Genomic DNA, 20,683 nt, shown 5'->3' with positions numbered 1-20,683 from the left:
ATTTGGAGACGAACAAAGTTTTAATTTGAGTGTTAACCATAACCATAGCCTTGACCTTCTATCCTCAGTTTCCAAGAGAGGGGCCCGATCAGGACAACCTCCCACTAAAGTCGCATGGCCCTTGGTCAAACCCTCCGTACATTATTGTACAGGCATTGATTTCATAAGACTGTTGGGCAGTGCCCCTGACTTACTAGCCAAATAACAGTAAGAGTCATATATTGGTCAATGTCATACTACCATTATCGTTACATGGTTAAACACCAAACCGTACCAGGGTTATTATGCGGACGAGACGCAAGACAAGTGTATATACCGGCCGATATCCAGACCGACTTTCCAAAATATCACTCCTTTGAAATTTTCAAATCCAAATGCCCCCTTGTATGGCAACCGAAAACATAAAAGGAATATTAGTATTAATAGTAGCAGAAACAGCAGTTGTTATACTAGTAGCAATAGTTAGTGAATGGTGTTATATTAGCTGTAGACATAAATATACTGTACATATAATACATTTTTGTAATAACAGTAGTAGAAACTTAAGTAACAGTAGCAATCGTAGCAGTGGTATGAGTTGAAAATGTCATTGTTGTAGATGTTTTAATGTTTAGAATGTTTTGATAAATGTTCAGAATATAAAAATTATGTCTTTTTTCAAAAATAGACTAGAATTATCTGATTTAGTTGCAAAATAAGCATACCCGTTATGAAGTCTTGTACATCTTTAGATTTGTCATTTGTAAACTTCTCATCTCCTTCGACAGAACTGGGTGTGAAGAATAACAATCGGGCATTCTTTTGTTCATCCAAAAGAACCCTTTTCAAGCTTATGTCGACGTGGGTTACAGCTTTTCTGAAATGGTTTTATAATTATTTAAAAAATTGTTTGAGAAGCATTTAATTGGTTTTGTATGTGCTAAAAAACACCAGCAAGTATTTCCTGTGAAATGAGTCATGTCCTATTAACCATGTTAACTTTCTTCTAAATACATTCTCGGGTATAGATGCTTTGGAAACACAAACTCTATCCAAAGTTTAAAAAGAACGGTTTCGGTATTGAGTTTTCCAAGAGACATACCCAATGATCCAGAAGGATCACAACATAAATAAACAACTGTGGATGGAGTTGGGCAAATCGGATTTCAAATAAAATGTTCCTTTGAGTGAAATACACAATAAAACTACACAAATAAAGCAAAACATTCTATTACATGTTAAGAGCAAAAAGAGATCATATGACGATACGACGTTTTTCTTTATCATTTCGATTTGTAATTGCATAGCCATTGGATGCAGGTTTATTCACCAAAAGGGAGGTGATAATGTCTCCTATTGGTATATTCCTTTATGATATGCATCCTTTGGTTCTGTTCATGTTATGCATATGCATATAATAACATGTTATATCTATATTTACGATAAGGTAAGCTTATTTCCTTATAGTATACATGCGATACTAATAGTTTAAGAAACATTGTATGACTGACCTGTCACAGTCTGGTGGCTCGTGAAGATAATTAATGGCGCAGCATATTTGGTAAAGTATTCTTAACTTTTCATTCAGATCTAACGTCTGTGGTTTTGCAGTCGGTTTGTCCTGTATCTTGTCCGTTTCTTTCTGTATTGCTTTCTCCAAGCTGCCTCCTCGGAAATATGGTGAGACAAAACTGACGGTTCTAGTAAAATAATCAAGATACGAGTGAGTTATCATTTTTAACGAAAGGATAATATTTGCTGGCCAAAAGCATTCATGATACGTGTGAGTTATCAATTTCTGACGAGAGGATAATATTTGATCATTCATGTTACGAGTGAGGAATCAGTTGCTGACAAAATGATGATAGTAAATGGCCACCTAACATGGTACGAGTGAGGAATCAATTGCCTTTAAAATGATGATATTAACTGGCCAACATATCATTCATGATACGAGCGTGAAATCAATTGCTGAAAAAAAACATGATAGTAAATGATGTAAACAAAACATTCATGACACGAGTAAGATACAAGATACAAGAATGTTTATATAAAGTCGGGTATGAGTTAACAAGAAACATTAGCTCAATGAGCTATTTTCCGACATAACAGGAACAATGAGCTTGTGACCTGGAAATAAAAGTACATATGTTAAAATGAACACATATTGGAGCATGCATACTAATACAAATAGGATAAAAGGAATAGAGCATTGTGAACAGTGATAACACCAACAAGTTTTCCCGGCTGTACGGCCAGTCCACACGCGCACGGTTCCACTAGTTGATATACCACTGTAAAATGGTTAGTTGTTTCAACAGTATAGCTTAAAGGGTAATCATATACATTGAAGTAGCAAAATTGTAAGTAGCAATAAATACAAGGAAATAGCAGCTTTGTACATCGACGTGTAGTTTGTAATAAAACAACAACAAAAAAGAAACTTATAATCAATCTAGCATGATAGCAAAAATACTTTGCAAGTATTGCTTAGAGGAGGTATAATATGTATTATGTTATTTTGATATTATACCTATCACTGTAAAAGAATGTTGATTGAAAAAAATGAAAAAGTAAAGTAGCAACACCTCAACAAAAAACTTGCCGAAAGAAAAAACACAATGACTTGTATGTGTTCGACAGGTGTTATATAAATTTGAACAACCATAGTTAGATATTAGCCCACGTGATTTAATTTGATAAGTTGCTATTTTAGTCCGCTGAAATCTTTTCTGGTATTTGAATCCCATATTATGTTCAGTGGGTGTAAGCCAACCCGCTGAAAACAAAACTCCTTTTCCGTTAAGACAGAGGATAAAAGATATTCAGTGCAACATCTTATAGTTCTCAATTTCTTCTATTTTTAAAGCAAAAAGGTATTATTTACACATTGAGCATTAACAAGAGGGACCTGTCCAGGTGCGGGTCAGCCTTCTTAATTCCAGGTAGTAGTGAGTAAAGAGTCTATATCCGATATAATGATATATTTACTCCCAAATTTCTTTTCATTAAATAAACGGTCTTTCGGCAATTGCGAATCTTTTTCGACGAACGCCAAATCTTCGGTTTTGTTCGGATAGCGAATCTTTGCCTATCAATTCAAATTGAAAAGTGTTAATCTTGTTATTGTTTGTATTGTGTCAGAAGGACATGGAAATACTTGAATCAGCATGATTAAAATGTGGATTTATGAGGGGTTAAATGTATTGTTGTCAAGGTTTTCCATTTAATGTTGGTAAAAGAGATTTAACGTATCAACTATGAATTTTTCACATTTCCACAGGCTTTTATGACTTCATGTGATGAACAACTGTTTCCGGTAACATTCAGGTTGTTCTGTGAACAGAATTATTGTAATTCAATGAAATAAAAAATATTTTACAACTATTTTGGAAATAAATAATGAACTGTTGATGTAAAACATTCCTTTAATGACAGACATACAAGGCGATTAATGTTTAGGAGCGTAAACAATGATTCTGAAATAAATATATATAGATAGTTCCGATGACACAACTAAGTATTATAAATTGCTCTTACTCTTCATTTCTGTAGTAGGCCACTTGGGGAACTATTGCGTAATGTAGATATCGCTGCTCTAGCTGTACCTGAAATACATACATATACTTAATTTATACAACAGAACACATTATTAAGACGTTTTCGAAAGCGTTTTTTTATCACTTCACAAATGATTCGCCACCACAAGCGTTTATAACTAGGATAAAATGTTCCTAAATGTATTTTATGTTGACGGAAAGTGTGGAATAGTTGCTCAAAATGTTATTAACAAAGATCAATAAAAGAAAGAATCGCAAATAATGTAGTAGGTGTGTCACAATAGTACATTGCGGTATGCAGCGACAATATTTCGTACCGCGGTAGGAAATCAACGTACTGGTATTTGGAAGTTTGTTTTTCATTTTTAGTCGTGAACATAAATAATTTCATTAAATACTATTTTAGTACATGAAGACGCTTGCAATGTGGTGTAACCACGATTTTAGCAACAAGAAATCGAATTAAAACAACATGGCTGAGAAAAGCGATATATTCGAAAAGAAGTAAATTAATAGATATAAACCCTAAACAGTTGGAACAAAAAAGCTTACAGTGAAAGATGGAACCCCGGACTACATTATGACTTGTTACCAAACACTGACACCATGGACACCATTGTGATGTGTGTAAAAAATTGGAATAACAGTCGTACAGAATAGTTTTTTTTTAAAATAACGTAAACATTTTAGACATTTTTATTTTTCAGTGTTAAAATGTTAACTTTTTGTTTTAATAGTCATGTTCCTAGTTAAAACATGAAGCGTATTTAATATATGTTTTGTTTTAGCAGATTGCATTGAATTCTAGTCCTCACATCGTGGTTATACCGTGGTGCGTATTGCGGTACGTTACTGTAAATAGTTATATACCATATACGCTTCTCGGCGTAACTTAACTTTACGTTGCATAAACATACCTTTATTTTTTCAGCTGTGGTATCATCCGTCCATGTTTTTTCAGCTTTGTGAATAACAAGAGAAGTGTCGTAGAAGGGGACACTACCTTGTGCTTAATAACAGAAAAAATACGCACTTTTAAACTTTATCTGTCAAAAAAAATTCAAAACTTGTAAATAATATATACATTAATTTACAGTTATAAGAACCTGAAGTCATGCATGCTTAGCAATTTTACTCACTGGTTGTAAACTTTGCATGCGAAGACTGCTCATTGTTTGTAACATCATTGTAACGTTGCTTACGTTCCTAGACCGGTTTTGTATTTGCGAAAAATGTAAAATAATTCAATGTAAATGTCGCCGAAATACATGATTGAAACCTTATGAGTATAAATCTACAATTTTCTTCTTCCCTCTTTGTATGTGTACACACGAAATATTTCTCATTGTTTCTCCCAAAAACAAATATAGACACAGTTCAAACGCTTGCACTTAAAACGTTTCACAAACGATTTAGAATAAAGCATTGTTGGTCTACTTACAAACAAGAGTTGTTCCTTTTTCTTTGATAGGCATACAGACAGACTCCAGCAATTTAAACACCCGCTCGTTGAGCTCCGCTGCTTTCCCATTAAATGCAGCAAAACTCATTGCCTGAAAACAGAAATTCATTGACAAATAAGTTAATGAACAATCTTTATACTCATACTATGGACCCCTTGAATATTATTTCCGAAAGGTACTATGTTGCCCATCCATTCATTCATAGTGTATTGAAACTCAATATGTCTGTTGTATTGAGAGCCACATAACGATATAGACTTAATATCAAAAATGCGTACTACAGTTATAATTCATGCATGATTTGTTTTCTATTCCATGTTTTGTCTTCTTACAGCATAGCAATATAATGGCAGCAAAAAGTAAATGAATGAAACATAGATTTATTTATTCATATATATTGCATGTAAGTTTTGTTTTATAAAATGATAAACGGCGTGTCTTGAACAGGCAATTCCAAAAAGAAAAAAAAATGCGTTAAAACATTATTTTCAAATCTGGTTTTGCATTTTTACTATCTTTCTTTAGTTAAGAATGTTTCAAGAATATGTTATAAAGTGTATGATTCCATATAACAAAAGTGCCAAATTCAATTACTATATTTTATTTGTTTTGTGCAATTTATTGTCGCAGCGTCAGTTAATCTCGAATAATGCAGGCTTACATTACCACGGTCAACACAGTATTATATTCATTGAGATGCTAAAAATCAAAACAAGTCAAAACATGAACGGATATATTGTTCAACTAATTATATATAAAATGTGTTAAACCTTTGATACAAGCAATTTCTTTTCTTTATGTTGATGTCATTTTTGGTGGAGCACCTTGCCCAATCCCATATCGTTGACAAACTAATTACTTTAGTACAGTTTCAATTTCGCAAACTCCATATGTATGAGGTGTTTTAACTTCTTAAATATCAATTGTATGAAGCAACACTCGGTCGTGATATACTACCAATTTACATAATTGGAAGCCAGATGAATACTTTTGCTACATTTTATTGATATTCTACACCGGTGCATTTACAATAATATCTCATAGTCAAAACAAAGTAATGTGATATGTATATACTAATAAACAATGGGTTGAATCGCTTGTTTGGATCATGAAATACGATACAAAGGTTTGTCTGCCGTATCAAAAATTAAACGCATTTCAGCATTTCAGCTGTGGCCTGTGGTTTCTAGTCAGGGTATGCTGTTAGCTAAGACCTCTGTGTTTAAGTCAGGGCTGAAGGGCATACTTAGTATAAAGTTTCTTAAGGAAAATATGTTTCAGTCCATAAAATAAATAAATGGTTTGTGGCAAACAATTCAAAAATTATGTTTGGACGAAAAGCTAGAAACTGTTTTTGGCGTTTGTTTATAAAGGCGTATAAAATACATTTCAAAATAATTCAAGAATATTTCTGTCATCAGCAGTCTAGGAACGTGTGGAATTAGCATGACATAATTATCAGAAGACTTTCATCAATTGGTGAACTAACAAGAACCTTCAAATATCTCAGCTGTTGCTTGTATTGATGAATTGAAAACAATTATCTTTGCAAGGAAGGGAGATGTCATGTGAACTGTATATGACCTCTATGGTCCATGCCACTTGACCTCTCGTAACCTTGTTGTTCTGAGAAGATCATGAATGAATCAGTCTGGTATCAAACGTCTTAAAGAATGCATCGCCTCCTTGTGTTTCCGAGTAATAATAAATACCAGTATATGACAGAATATATCTACAAATGAAGGTCAGATTGAAAGAATGCCAGGATTTGTGTACATTGATTTAAACCTCCGACATACATGTATACAATTTTTTATAATATTTACTTGTTAATATTGTATATACACGTTGACATAACATATTAAAAATTGTGAGTATAGTTGATGATGTGTCATTTATGTGCGATGTAGCTATTTCTGAAACGGCCATTACATATACTTATTTTTTGAAAGCATATTTTGACACCTGATAGCAATGTGTATATTGCCAAAATTACATCAACAGTAGCGTTAATTATAAATTTAATCATGTTTGCATAGCGCGTTAAAATAATGTCGTTACTCATGTTTTTAATTTTATTTGGATATGTTGTTTGGTGATTAAATTCAAGTAGGTATTTTCTATGATAGCGTCAAATGTTAAAACTGTACGACTATGTAAGTGGCATTACTGCACCTGTATGCAATTATACATCTCTTCTGAACAGACTATTTTACAAAAAACAAACAAACTAGATTTAATAGGAAAATAGCATTAATGCAGTGAATCATATGTTTTTGTGAATGGAAAGTCTGACATTTAATTATTGATTAAGCATTGCAATACATGAAACTTAATAGTAATAGAATAAATCATAAAAAAACAATACAAACAATTAATCTGTCCGTATGCACTATTCCATATATCGTTTCAAGAATAGCTTTACTGACTCTTGGTCATATGCAACATTACATAGAGCGTAACTATGCACACTTCACTTACTGACTCTCAGACTAATGCCGTATACAATATGACCTTATCGTATGGACAATTCAACTATTGACCCATATGTAAAGGTTATTTGTAATACACATAGAGTTGTTGCAGAATTCCAATTCTGACTCTATGACCAGAGTCGTATAATTTATTCCACAAATCGATTGCAGAATTCAACAGCTGTCTTTCAAACCAACAAAATATACTTAGAGCTCTTATTTTTATGCAAAGGTCGTATGAAATATTCCATAGATCATATCCAAAAATCCATCGCTGACTCTAGGTCCAATGCTATATATAAAGTAATTGATCGATTGCAGAATTCAATGTCTGACTCTCAGACATAGGTAGAATGGAATTTCTATACATGCGCAATTAAACTACTCATTATGATGTCAAGGCCGTATGCAATATTGTAAATGTCGTATGCTGAATTGAACAACTGCCTACCCAGGCAAGGTCGTATGCAATATTCCCTTAATTAAATGCATTATCCAACTGCCTACTCGTGGACCAAGGTCACTTTCGCTATTCAATTACTTAGCATCAGACAAATCTCTTAGCGAAATGTTATAAATTGTTAGCAAATTCTGGCTATCAAGTTATTACGTTTGCGATTTTCTGTTTTATGTATGTTTAGTTCAACTACTGGCTCTAAAACCAAGGTCTAATGCAATGTTTCATTGATCGTATTAAGGATGTTTCTACTGACTCTTACGGAAAGTCGTATGCATTTGTTTTATTATTTCGGATCAGAAATCAATACTTTTAGATAAATGGCGTATGTAATATTACACAGATCGCATACAAAATTCATCAACTGACCCTTTCAGCATGATCACATGCTATGTTACATATATCGGATGTATAATGCAACTGACTTTCATAATAATGTCATTTGAAATACTCCATATATTGAATGATAACTTCTATTACTGACTATAAGATCAAGGTCGTATGCAATATTCCATTGATCTGACTCCCATACCAACCATAGATTGAAACATGCATAATACAACCTCTGACCTTCCGTTCAAGGTCGAATTCCACATACTGCATTCATAGTAAACGTCTGATTTTTAAACTAAAACGTCAAATGCAATATTCCATTCCTCGTATACAGAATTCAATTGCTGACTCTTAGACTTATGTCGTTCTGAATATTTTTTAGATTGTATGCAGAACTCAACAAGTGCTAACATTAAAGCTGTTTCCAGGAGTCCGTAGATTTGATGTAGATTTCAACTACTGACTCTAACACAAAGGTCGTATACAATATTCCATAAAACGGATCAAGAGTTAAATTACTAATTTAAAGATCAATGTCGTTAGTAGTAATACAGAGCTAGTAGGGATAATTTAATTACTGACTCTCAGACAAAAGGTGTATGCAAAAATACTTTAGTTGATAGACATTATGCATAATTGAAAGACAGTCTCAAAACCCTTGTTGCGAGCAATATTTCGTCGATTGTATGCACAATGATATGGAAATAATCTAGGACGAAGGTCGTAGGTTATATTTCGTAGATGGTATGTAGAACTAAAACAAATGACTCTCATTCCAAGATCATATGCAGCATTACATCGATCGTACCTATAATTCATCTCGTGACACTCAAGTAAAATTAAAGCGTTTGCAATATTCCTTTGATCGTAATGAGAAATTAACAGTAGACTTTCAGATCAGTGTCGTATGCAATATTCCACATAATAAAAGCTGATCACATCTATCGACCAAGGTTTAAGGCTTAATTCAACTACGACACAGGTAGTATTCAATAATCGACTGAGTGAAAAATTCAGTGTATTGATCGTTTGCTTGAACTACGTGCTCTCATATAAATGTCGTATACAATAATCCGTAGATTGTATGTATAATTCAACAACTTTTACTGTTAAACCAATGTCGTATGAAATACTTCATAAATTGATTTGACAATTTAATAACGTCTCTCCGGCCAAGGTCGTATGCAAAATACCATATATAGTTTTCAGAACTCCATGACTGACCCTAAGATAAAGGACGTATTCAATATTACACAGAACGCATGCGCAATTTAATTACTAACTCTCAGAGCATGGTCGTATTTAAATTTTCCATATATCGAATGCTTAATTGAACTACTGACTCATTTTGCAGTGTCATTTGCACCATTCCACATCAGAATCGGTACATCAGAAAAATGGTCATATGCTATACTCCATACATCTTATGCAGTATTCAACAACTGATTCTCAGATTAAGGTTGCATGCAATATTCTGATCATATGTTTAAATTAACCTCTGAAGGTCGTAGTCATTATTTCATACACAATATGGAATTCGAATACTTACTTTAAAAGCAAGGTCATATTCAATATTCAAGTCATCGTTGGAATATTCTTTTTCAACAAGCCTTTGCCTTTGTAGTATTACCTAAACCTAATGCAGAATTTTGTCATTTTTACTAAAATTCTAGATATCGTAAGCAGAATTCAACTTCTGAACCTAAAACGAAGGTCGCTTGGAATCCTGCATAATTCAATTGATGACTCTCAGATAGGGATGCAAACGAATATTCGATTGCACATTTGGTATTCGAATGTCAAAATCGGTATTAGTTTGTTGAATAAATTAAAATATAAACCTTTTGCCTGCAAATGTTGTTGTATAATAAGTACGTTTGTCTTGTTTTTACAACAATAAGCCCCTAATGCCAGAGGTGTAAACTTGATGGCAATACACTATACACGCGCCATATGTCATTTTAATAAATATCGTACAGTCTCCGTAATTTTACAGTAACAGGCAATTAGACAAGTGACATTTAACAAGTTTTAATTAGTTTCGGTAAATTTAAATGACCATACCAATTTAGAATTTGAGTATTCGGCCTTCACAGCAATAAATTGTCTTGGCTGGAAATTCAGCTGTGCAATATTGCACAAATCGCTGTGATGATATGAATGACATGTATTTGTTATGTGCTATAAACTATTTCCCATGTTTCGTGCTTTTACATGCAACTGTATAGTATAGCATTTAGGATATATTTCCTGTATTGTTGTACAATAGATGAGTCAAAATCCATGTTGTTTTCGTTTTATTTTTCTACAAGTTCCCGAGTTAGTTTGTTTTTTCCATAGTTATTAGTAAAGATCAATCCCAAAACGACGCTGGCCGTCCGACGGAACGACCCTGCGTTTGAACATTACGTCATTCAACGAGGAATCGATTTAATTTCGCATTATTTACAAACACTACTGCTGTATAATACAAATTATTGAATTTGTATTATCCAAAGTTTATTGCTTTTTTTCTTTCTGAAAATGGGGTATTTCACAGGCTAATTTGGGGAAATCAGGGTTCGTCGTATGTATCGGCTACGACAAAGACGGATTAAAATGACCCGTCTATTACTTTAGCGAATAATAATAGTTTACTAAATTTTTTTAAAGATGTATATTGGTAATCGAATATTCGAATATTCGATCGAAAGAATGACCGAATATTCGAATATTAATTTTGCCATTTGTTTGCATACCTACTCTCAGAACAACGAAGTATGCAATATTCCTTACTTGTATACACAATTAAACTACTGCGCCTAATGTCATGGTCATTTGTTATTCACTATAGATTCCTTGCAAAATTCCAATATTGACTCATTAACAAGATTCGTATGACATTTTTTACAGAGTGCAAAGTTGAACTCCTGACGATCATACCAATAATTATATTCAATAATTCATTGATTATATGCAAAATTCAACTACTGACTCTCTAACCAATGTCGTTTGCAATAGATCGTATATTCAGAATTCAATTACTGACACAAGTAACAAGGTCATATGCAGAATTCAATCAATCGTATGAAGAAATAAATTGTTAAACTACAAACTCTCAGATGTAGGTCGTGAGCAACAGTCGGTTGATTGTATTCATAAATGATCTTACTAATGAGTATTCATAAAATATCTTACCAATGCGTATTCATAAATGATCTTACTAATGAGTATTCATAAATGATCTTATGAATGAGTATTCATAAATGATCGTACTAATGATTTCAAATTCAAAGTAATATGCAATTATGTCACAAATTTTAACTAATGAGTCTCACGCCAAAGTTGTATGCAATAGTCCATAGATCGTATCCAGAATTCAATTACTGACTCTCTGACCAATGTAGAATATTCAAAAGATCGTATGCAGCTTTAGAATAAAAATATTCACATTATAAAGCAATATACTAATATACTAAATAAAGTTTTGATAACAAAGTGTCAAAGTGCTGTGCCATTGCTTTAATGCTTCAGGAAAGAAACTTCGTCGTCTATCGGTTTAAAGTATGCATATATTATTGCTTAAATTAATGTCCAAAAGTTTGAAATAAACATAAAACACAATCAAAATGATGTCACTTTTAGTAAATGTTTAAAAAATGATGATGATGATGATGATGATGATGATGATGATGATGATTTCTTTAGTCTTGATATTTGATGTATGTTTTTAAGTTGTACAGCACCTGTAAAGGAAATGGACATAATTTGCATGACTTTGAAAGCAATCTCAAAGTACTCGTGTATACATATTTTACAAACAATTTTATCAAGTATACCTTTACATCAGATTATGTGACATTTATGGTAATTCATACAATGTAAGTGGAGAACGCAGCATATTTTACATGCATCACGTGTTTATATTTGCGTGACAGTGTACGTCTAGGGTACAATGGTAAATGTTTATCAGCGGCGGGTCCGGCATTAGAGTAAGAGGTGTCACTCTTTTTAGGTGACGGGAAGATGCCCGTCACGCGACACCTCAAATGGCCAAGATATTTTATGCCAATATTAAATCACACCAAAATGCACCATTTCAGCCTCAAGATAGCTACTGATAACTCTCTGATTAATTAATTTGAAGGACAAATACCCCTATATTGTTTTAAGATGATGGTAATTACAACCAAATGTTTGTTCAAGACTTCCATCGTAAATATCTCAAAATAAAGCACGCGTATTAACAGATAGGGAAACATATATTTCAATGTATATTGGTCAAGTTATCTATGTACCTTAAATTAGCATGCTGCATTGACTACCTCAAGCTCAAGGTCAGGGCCATTTCCAGCCCAAAATGCCATAACATTTGAGATTTTCTTTCTTCTTTGCCGTTATTTGATGATAAAGCAAATATGTGCGAATCGAATTTGGGATAACATAAATGTTATTTGATAAGCCCTTACATCAACCTCCTTTTTATGGAATCGTTAACATAATTTAGTACACTACTACTGTAATGGTTAGGGTAAGGTTCCTCTCAGGATTAATCAAATATGTCAACCAAATCCAACATGGCCAGCACGTTGAATGGGTTGTATGAATACAAAATGTAAAGAAATTCGCATTGAAAAGGCAATATATGAGAAGCACATTGTTGTTTTGCTCTGATGTGATATTTTAGGCACAGAAAATGCTTAATGACAGCTGTACTTGAGCTTATTCGGCTTTTAATGGGCTTGATGATTACAAAATAAAATGATTTTACGGTTTCCAATATATGGTCTATTTGTCACTAATAAGACTTAAGTACAGCTGCATATTGGTTTAATGGGCTCTGAAAGGCTTTATGTCTGTCAAGATATGGCTGTTTGGAATTAATTTGGCTTCATTACAGCTGCACATGCGTGAGTTTGGCTCTAAATGAGATATTTTTTATTGACTCCATTAAGTTAATAGAGAACTGAACTGGCTCTATAATAGCCCTTTGTATTTTTTTTAAAATATGATGCTATCTAGCACTGCACTGATTGGACATAAGCTGCGCATATGTTTTGGCTCTGAATAGGGTAGACAAAGTGTATCTTTTGGCACTGAGTAGGCTTAATATGAAATGCACAAATATTTTTTTGGTGATGAACAGGTTTGTGGTACCCAAACTGTATGTTTCACAAATAAGGCTTAGTTAGATTTATACTTGAACTCGTTTTGACCAAAAAGGTTTCATGTTTGCCCAAATATGGTCTGGTTGGCATTGAATAGGCTGAACTTGAGTATGGTTTTAGTCTAAGTTTTATTTGGTAATTACGTTGCTTACGTATAGAAGAAAATGAATTTGTTTGCTTCGAATGGGGCCTATGTGTGCACAATGCAGTCGTTTTTGCACTGAAAAGACTCACTATGAAAGACACAGTTTGCTTCAAATGATTGCCAAAATTTGATCGAGGGGGCACTGAGGACAACAACAAATGCGTTTGTTTGGCCTTAAATGCGCTAAAAGCGACACACTTATTCAAAATAAATACATACATATGTATGAAAAACATAAATTTTGAGTGATAAACCTTAAACTTCTTACTAATTAATGCATTTATGGAAAATATCAAATACTGATAACACGATTGTAACCGTGTATTTAATAGCTGAAAACGCAAACAAATGAATGAGTGGTGAATGATAAAATGTTTATTTTTAGTCTCATACGGCCGATATACCATGTTTTCTGCACCTTTCGATCAAATTAAACTCGGTATCCTTCATAAGAACCATTGTTTTCGACAATTATTCATCTTTTTTTGGTATAGCAAAACATTTGTATTCATTGTAGAAGAGATGATATGTCTAGCCCAGACCTCCATTTGCTGATATAATTGTCTCTGAGTCCGAGAACAAACCCTTCGATTTTTACAGACCCAGGATATTGCCATACTTGATGATTTGAGAATCTCTTTAACTTTTAATACCCAGTTTGTAGAAGAAAAATTCTCAATACTATAAATTTGGTCCAATAAGAAAGCAAATTAAAATCTTGGGGAATGCTTGACTAAGTGAAGTTTTGGGAAATACGTAAACATTCAAACAAACTTATTGTGAACTCTTTCTGTCACGCCCGAATTTATAAAACATATAAGCCGAGACTTCAGAACCATAATTAAGAACTGATAATACGTATGTATCAAAAAATTTAACATTATATATTGGAACTTTGATAAAACAAACTAGCGCCATCAAAAAGAGGATGTATCTCAAACCCTTTCCAGCTATATTTTGGTAGCTTGCATAAATGTATCACCACTAGTAAATACAACATCTTAATAATTGAAAGAACTATTTCCACTCTCTGATAATCATAAAACCATTTATCATTAATCCGAAGTCTTCCACCCTTCCATAATCTTAGTTGTATTTATGTTAACCGTGATAGTCCATTTGTAACAGTAGGAATGTAAACTATTTCGAGAATTCTGCTATCCTGCCTTAGTCTCACATAAAAATACAGCAGTCGGCAAAAGCAGCAAATAAATTGATGTTCATACCGGCGTTCAGGTCTTGTGAATGCATTTCAATATCATAAAGGAAAACAATATATATATCGGCGAAATTATCTCCCCTTGAAACAGGTCAATGTCACTTTTAAAAAATCTGTTCCAAAGTGTTTTACACAAACTCTCACCTGATTTAACATTAGTGTTTCAAGGGAAAAACTTAATTTCCAACTTCATAAATTTATATCAGAGCCTGTTTGTATCAATACAATTTTAAGTTGTTTTTATAATCAATAAAACAACTGTATTTCCTTTTCCCTTTAAACCGCTTTTGAATCACTGCGTGCAAAAAAACAGGATCAATAATACTGTTCTTATTTTTAAACCCAAACTCAGCATCAGATAATATACTGACATATATAATAAATATAGATATAATATATATAAATTGTATAACTATTTGGATCTGCTTAATTGCCCTTTGTTGTGAATTTGGATTAAACACCAGATGCTGTAGAACTTGGAAATGACTTAATGTCCAATATATGATTAAAAGATGATTTGAAAGGCCATATGATTATTGAAACTTACACGTTAAAATACTCGTATAACATATTGTTACATTGCTTGTTTAACCTAATTTCCCAATTGTTTGTTTAATTTTATCATTATAAATAGGTGCATCTAATGTTCAAACGTTCCATTTTGCTCAAACTCTGCAGCAAACTGACCAACAAAATTATCATAGTCAGCATTACAAGGCCTAAACAAAAAACATTTGGTTCGGGTTTCCCGACCCTACCTACGGAATAGGCGCCGACCCTACCGTTTTTATAGTCAGTTTGAAAAAAAAGGAAAACTAAAAAAAATAAAAATATAAAGCCTAATAAATAAATAAATAAAAAAATAAAAATCCTACCTACCCTACCTATTTTTTAAAAGGATGTGAACAAAGCAATTATTTTTTAGGCCTTACGAAATCAACACCTGAAATGTAAACGAAATTCCTCGTATGTGATATTATCGGCATAATTCGACGGTTTAAATATTATACAAAATTCTCTATGGGACTTTCGTCTGAGCTCATAAATGTTACGACAACGTTTATAGTTAAACTTTTTAGACCTCCGACGCTGATACTTGTAGTCTTTCTTTGCGTTTTACAAATATGCTCTTTCGATATCCGAATACGTGAGTATATAGCAGATTTGGATGGAAAAACAATGAATGAACTTACGAATAGAAATTTCCGGATCGAGGCGCGTACATGAAACTGACTAAAATAGTGTTATATGTAGCTTGTTAAGCACTTAATGCGCTAAAGAATGGATATTGGAAAAGGAGAGTATAGAAATATATTTTAAAATGCTTAGTAATTTTTGTAAGGTTTGCATTTAAACATTCAAATGATTTTGATCTACTTGATGTTTGGTGTTATGGGGGCAAATATGCACCTTGGGTATTGTTCGACGTGTTTCAATGGTAAATGAGAACATTGTTCTTTCAATAAAATACCGACAATTTTTGTTGAGAAGAACATAATCCATAATGATGAAGCTAATATTACTTGTGTAAGATATCAATATCTATATTTAATACATCTCGTATTTACTAAGCTATGTTATCTTGAAGTCATTTAAGGAAAATAATTAAAACAAAAATGCATTAAATGAATCTGCACGTATTCACGCTTGTTTCATTAAAAAAAATGAAGGATATGTTTAAATTAAAAATGTCCAGAGTATCGCTAAAATAGGACAGCGGTAGCCTTTATCATTAAATGCATTTGCAAGTTAATCTTTCCACTTTGATAACATATGAGTCTAAAAGAAAAAGAAAAAAACAACTTTTTAAACTTGAAAACAAATTATTGAAATCACACATACACTTTGTATTTCAAAGTGTTCAGTCTTTTGTAGAAAGAGTCTTTCAAGAAATTTCAAAAACGTTTGACATTACAACAAAAGTTTTAATATAAACATTTTCCTGTGTTTGTTTATTATTTTTCGTAAAGTATGTACTTTTAACCCAGTCAAATTCAAAATACCCCCGAAGAAAAATTAAGTGTTGTGTTTATATGACATGAATTACCAAAAAGTGGGAAATAACCCTATTTCCAGACCAGGGGCAAGTCTGCCCTTTAAGGTTAATACATCCCTGTGAATTATGGCACTCATGACCACAAATTTGAACCTTGGGTAATATATATTTCAGAGTGAAAACAATTTAGTATTTAATCCTCACAGCACTAGTTGTTTTCAGTAAATATTAAAAACATAACAAGAAAAGTACCTAAATATAGAGAAATATAGAGAAATTCATAAACTTCGTCAAACCCTTGTGAAAAGAATCTATCAAGAACACTCCGTTGTTTACCGACATGTGTATTTGACCTAACATGATCTTGATATTCCCCGTTAAATGGTCAATTATGTATATGGACATAATCAACAGTATGCTATAGATACCGTACATTTAGATTGACTTTTGATTGACACCAGCACATTTTACCAAAGCATTCTTACATCCATAGCAATTTTATGACCAAATTTAGCATGCTGAAGTTCTATGAAACGTTGGATTTTTCAAAAATGATATGAACACATGTTGCGTTATCTTTACAAATTTGATTAAATGTAGTACACCACAGTATTTGTCGATCTTTTACTTTCATAAAATTTAAATAGAGAAGAAATGGACAAGGTATCTCAATTATTAAGAAAAACCTTTAATTAAGTTTTGAGTGTCACAACTACACTATTAACCATATGATTAAGACTATATAAGCAAAAGCAACCATCTAACCTCCTTTGATCAACTTTGACACCCTCTAACGTTATGAAATTTACAATTCTTTACGCAACAAAATATGTTTCAATTGAAAGAACATATTTTTTACGATTTAGCTAGTACTTTATGGCACAAACTCCACTTAATATCACATTTTAAGCGGCTCTACATCACGAACCCAACAGTGATTCCATACCGCTGTTATGGGGATGTTATGATGGGATGTATTCTGGTGACCTGTACCACATCTTGTTCGTAGTGGCTGTAGGATTCTTGATGGACAGCCGTCTCAACTGTTACATTAACTGCTTATGTACATGAACGACGGTTAAATCACAAAATTTAATTGTTCACAAAGTTAAATGAACAATAGTTAAATTGTGCGTAAAAATACGCATATGCTTTTGAAATATGTTCTCCTCTTCATTTTTAAAATCTCTTATTGTCGTTATGTTCATTCTTAGTTGATTGTTTCTTGATTAAAATATATCAAGTGTATTAAATTTCGAAAAAGAGTATCTCAAAATATGTAATGGTTTAGTTGTATAGCAATGTTTCAATAGTTCTTATTTCTGATATCGGGTGTGCAAATTGTTTTTTTTGACGCTGAAAAAATACATTTGGTTCGGGTAACCCGATCCTACATAAGGAATAGCGGCCGACCCTTCCGTTTCTATATTCAGTTTGAAAAAAACATTCCATTATGATGAAAATGACATTCTTTTATAAACCTAATAAAAAAAGCCTACCTACCCTTCCTATTTTTGAAAAGGTTGTTACCCTAACCAAACCTTTTCTTAGGCCTAAGAAACGAAAAACTTGATAATGTAACAAATGATTCATGTAATGCTATGATGTTTTGACATGATCTTGATATACCAGATCTTATACATTTACTATGTACCCCTCAACGATAAAAATACTAATAGTCTCATTTTTTCCCTTTAATTAAAAATGCATGTATAATAGGGATGCAAATGAATGGCAAAATTGATATTCGAATATTCGGTATTTCTTTCGATCAAATATTTGAATACCAAAACGAACCTTTTAGAATTGTAATTAAACTGTTATTTACTGTAGTCACAGTCGGGGCCCTGTTACTCTTCTTTGTCGTATCCGGTCCACGCGACGGACACTTATTGTTCCACAATTTAGCCTCTGAATTCCCCCATTTTCAGAATATATCCAGAGAAAAATCTAATTATTTCAATTCCTGTACGTAAATATTTGTAAACAATGCAAAATAAGACCGGAGATTTTCGTAGTTTCCCGGTTAAATGACGATATGCGCCAACATGTGAATTGAGCAAAATCGCCAAACTTGATTAGCAGTGAAGACAAAACATTGGTATAAAGGCCGATCTCTTAAACCCTTAATTGGCATGGTCATTTAAATGTACCAAAATAATTAGAATGTGTTTAATGTCACTTGTCTAACAGCCAGTAAATTCAAAATTACGGGGCCCTACCTTATCAGAACAGTAAAAAATTATTAGATTATCTCATTTACTTTCGGAACTATGCTCTTTTGATTAGGTTCGTTTGGAATTGATGATATTTTTGCACATGTTCACCTTATATTTATTTATATATTATACTATATTTTCTTTCATGAACAATTGTGGAATATTTTTTTTAAATGACATATATTCACTATTTTGTCCAAAATATATAATAATCAAAAAAAAAAAAAAATAATATTAAAAAATTAAAAATAAAACAAAATGTCATACTGTATCCAGGCAATGTGACGAGCACCTTGGTGCTGACAAACATTTGATATGGTGTCTTTATGTTTGTAATATACATTAGATTGTACTCATTCAATACGGTTCAATAACGTTTCAGAAGCATTTTGAGCTCTGTGATTTTTTATCAGATAAAAAAGACAATATAAGATATTCGTACGCAACACTGTATCTTTTTCATATGTTCATATAAACAACCAATACAAATAAAAATGAGATTTGTTAACAGTTTTATAAAATAACATATATTAATCTACTCACTGTTTGATTCAGTCACACAAATTATGATAAACTTTTTGAGAGTCTTTGTGGTAATCCGTCATTTTCTTTTTAATTTAAACGCACTTTTTTAAAATGAACGCAAATGTTGTCTCTCAATGATCGCCGGTTTAAATGCGCAGTTTTTGGTATGGGCTGCGTGCGTCGAATGAAGTCACGTGTTTAGTGTTACCTTCATGAACTTCCAATTACCCAAATGGTATCATGTTAACATTGTTAAGGTAATATAAAACCGAACCATGTCTATACTACACTAATTTAATTTTAAGGATTGACCCTTAAAAGTACTCGTAATATTTTCTTGACAAATATTTCGCTATAAAACACGAATATATTAAAGCAACTTACTTAACACACTTAATATTTATATAATCCCTATAATCATATTTTAAAATTCAAAACAAGAAACAGTGATTCATAAAGCATTTTAATTTAACGCTTAATTTATGATGTACCTTTTAAAAAAGTAAATAAATGTATTTAACGGCTTTTCGGTATTTTGAAACAGAAAGACTATCAAAAAAGGGAGTTCTTGAGTCCCTACGAAACATGGCATACATTTAGGGACACTTTGTTTTTAGTCGCCGACACACGCTTATTCGTATTAAGATCGTTCGAACAATTCTAAACATGGTAAGCATTGGGGCAATGGTCAGTATATTACCCCTATTGTTTTTTATCAGTAGGCAGCAGTCTAGGTCATGGATACATTCACTAGACAAAATGAGGGCGAAACGCGACATATCTGGCTCATACAATTAAACAATGTACATCCAGTGAAAACAAGTTTATTGAAAGTTAAGCATGTGTTAATGTTTTTGCTGCTTTTTCTTACAGATAGATAGAGAAAGAGAATATTTTAGATATTTTTAATACGTAAAACGGAAAGACGGCCATTGTTCGTTGCTGCTGCAGGACAATTGAGACCCCTTGTTCTTTTGTAGATTGTCACCTCAGGAAGGTTCCTCTCGACTTCGTAGTTTCAGAGGATATGTTTTTAAAGGGAAACTGAACACGGCCGTTTTAATGTTGTTGGTGTTGGTATATTGTAACGTCTTGTTGCATTTATGAGAAGCTCAAACTATAAAGCTTTTTTTGAAATTTTATTCACTTTGGCCTGATTGTTTTAG

The 20,683-nt window shown here is 32.5% G+C and overlaps 1 protein-coding gene across 2 annotated transcripts in view; it reads right to left on the bottom strand.

Moving 5' to 3' along the window:
• LOC128221844 (uncharacterized) overlaps nt 1-19,676 on the bottom strand; it is a 33,582-nt gene extending 13,906 nt beyond the window's left edge. For both annotated transcript variants that reach the window (XM_052930462.1, XM_052930463.1), the window contains exons 1-6: nt 19,536-19,676; nt 4,981-5,092; nt 4,457-4,548; nt 3,520-3,587; nt 1,491-1,679; nt 705-856 (exon numbers count right to left, since the gene is read on the bottom strand). In XM_052930462.1, the coding sequence (XP_052786422.1) occupies nt 705-856; nt 1,491-1,679; nt 3,520-3,587; nt 4,457-4,548; nt 4,981-5,089 (610 nt within the window). In that variant the 5' untranslated portion in view covers nt 5,090-5,092; nt 19,536-19,676. The remainder of the gene's footprint in view (nt 1-704; nt 857-1,490; nt 1,680-3,519; nt 3,588-4,456; nt 4,549-4,980; nt 5,093-19,535) is intronic.
• Nucleotides 19,677-20,683: the final 1,007 nt, after the last annotated feature.

The sequence above is a fragment of the Mya arenaria genome, chromosome 16 (genome assembly GCF_026914265.1).
Source record: "Mya arenaria isolate MELC-2E11 chromosome 16, ASM2691426v1".
Lineage (NCBI taxonomy): Eukaryota > Metazoa > Mollusca > Bivalvia > Myida > Myidae > Mya > Mya arenaria.
Note: the sequence above shows the minus strand (reverse complement) of the source record. Positions and strands in the feature narration are given on the sequence as shown.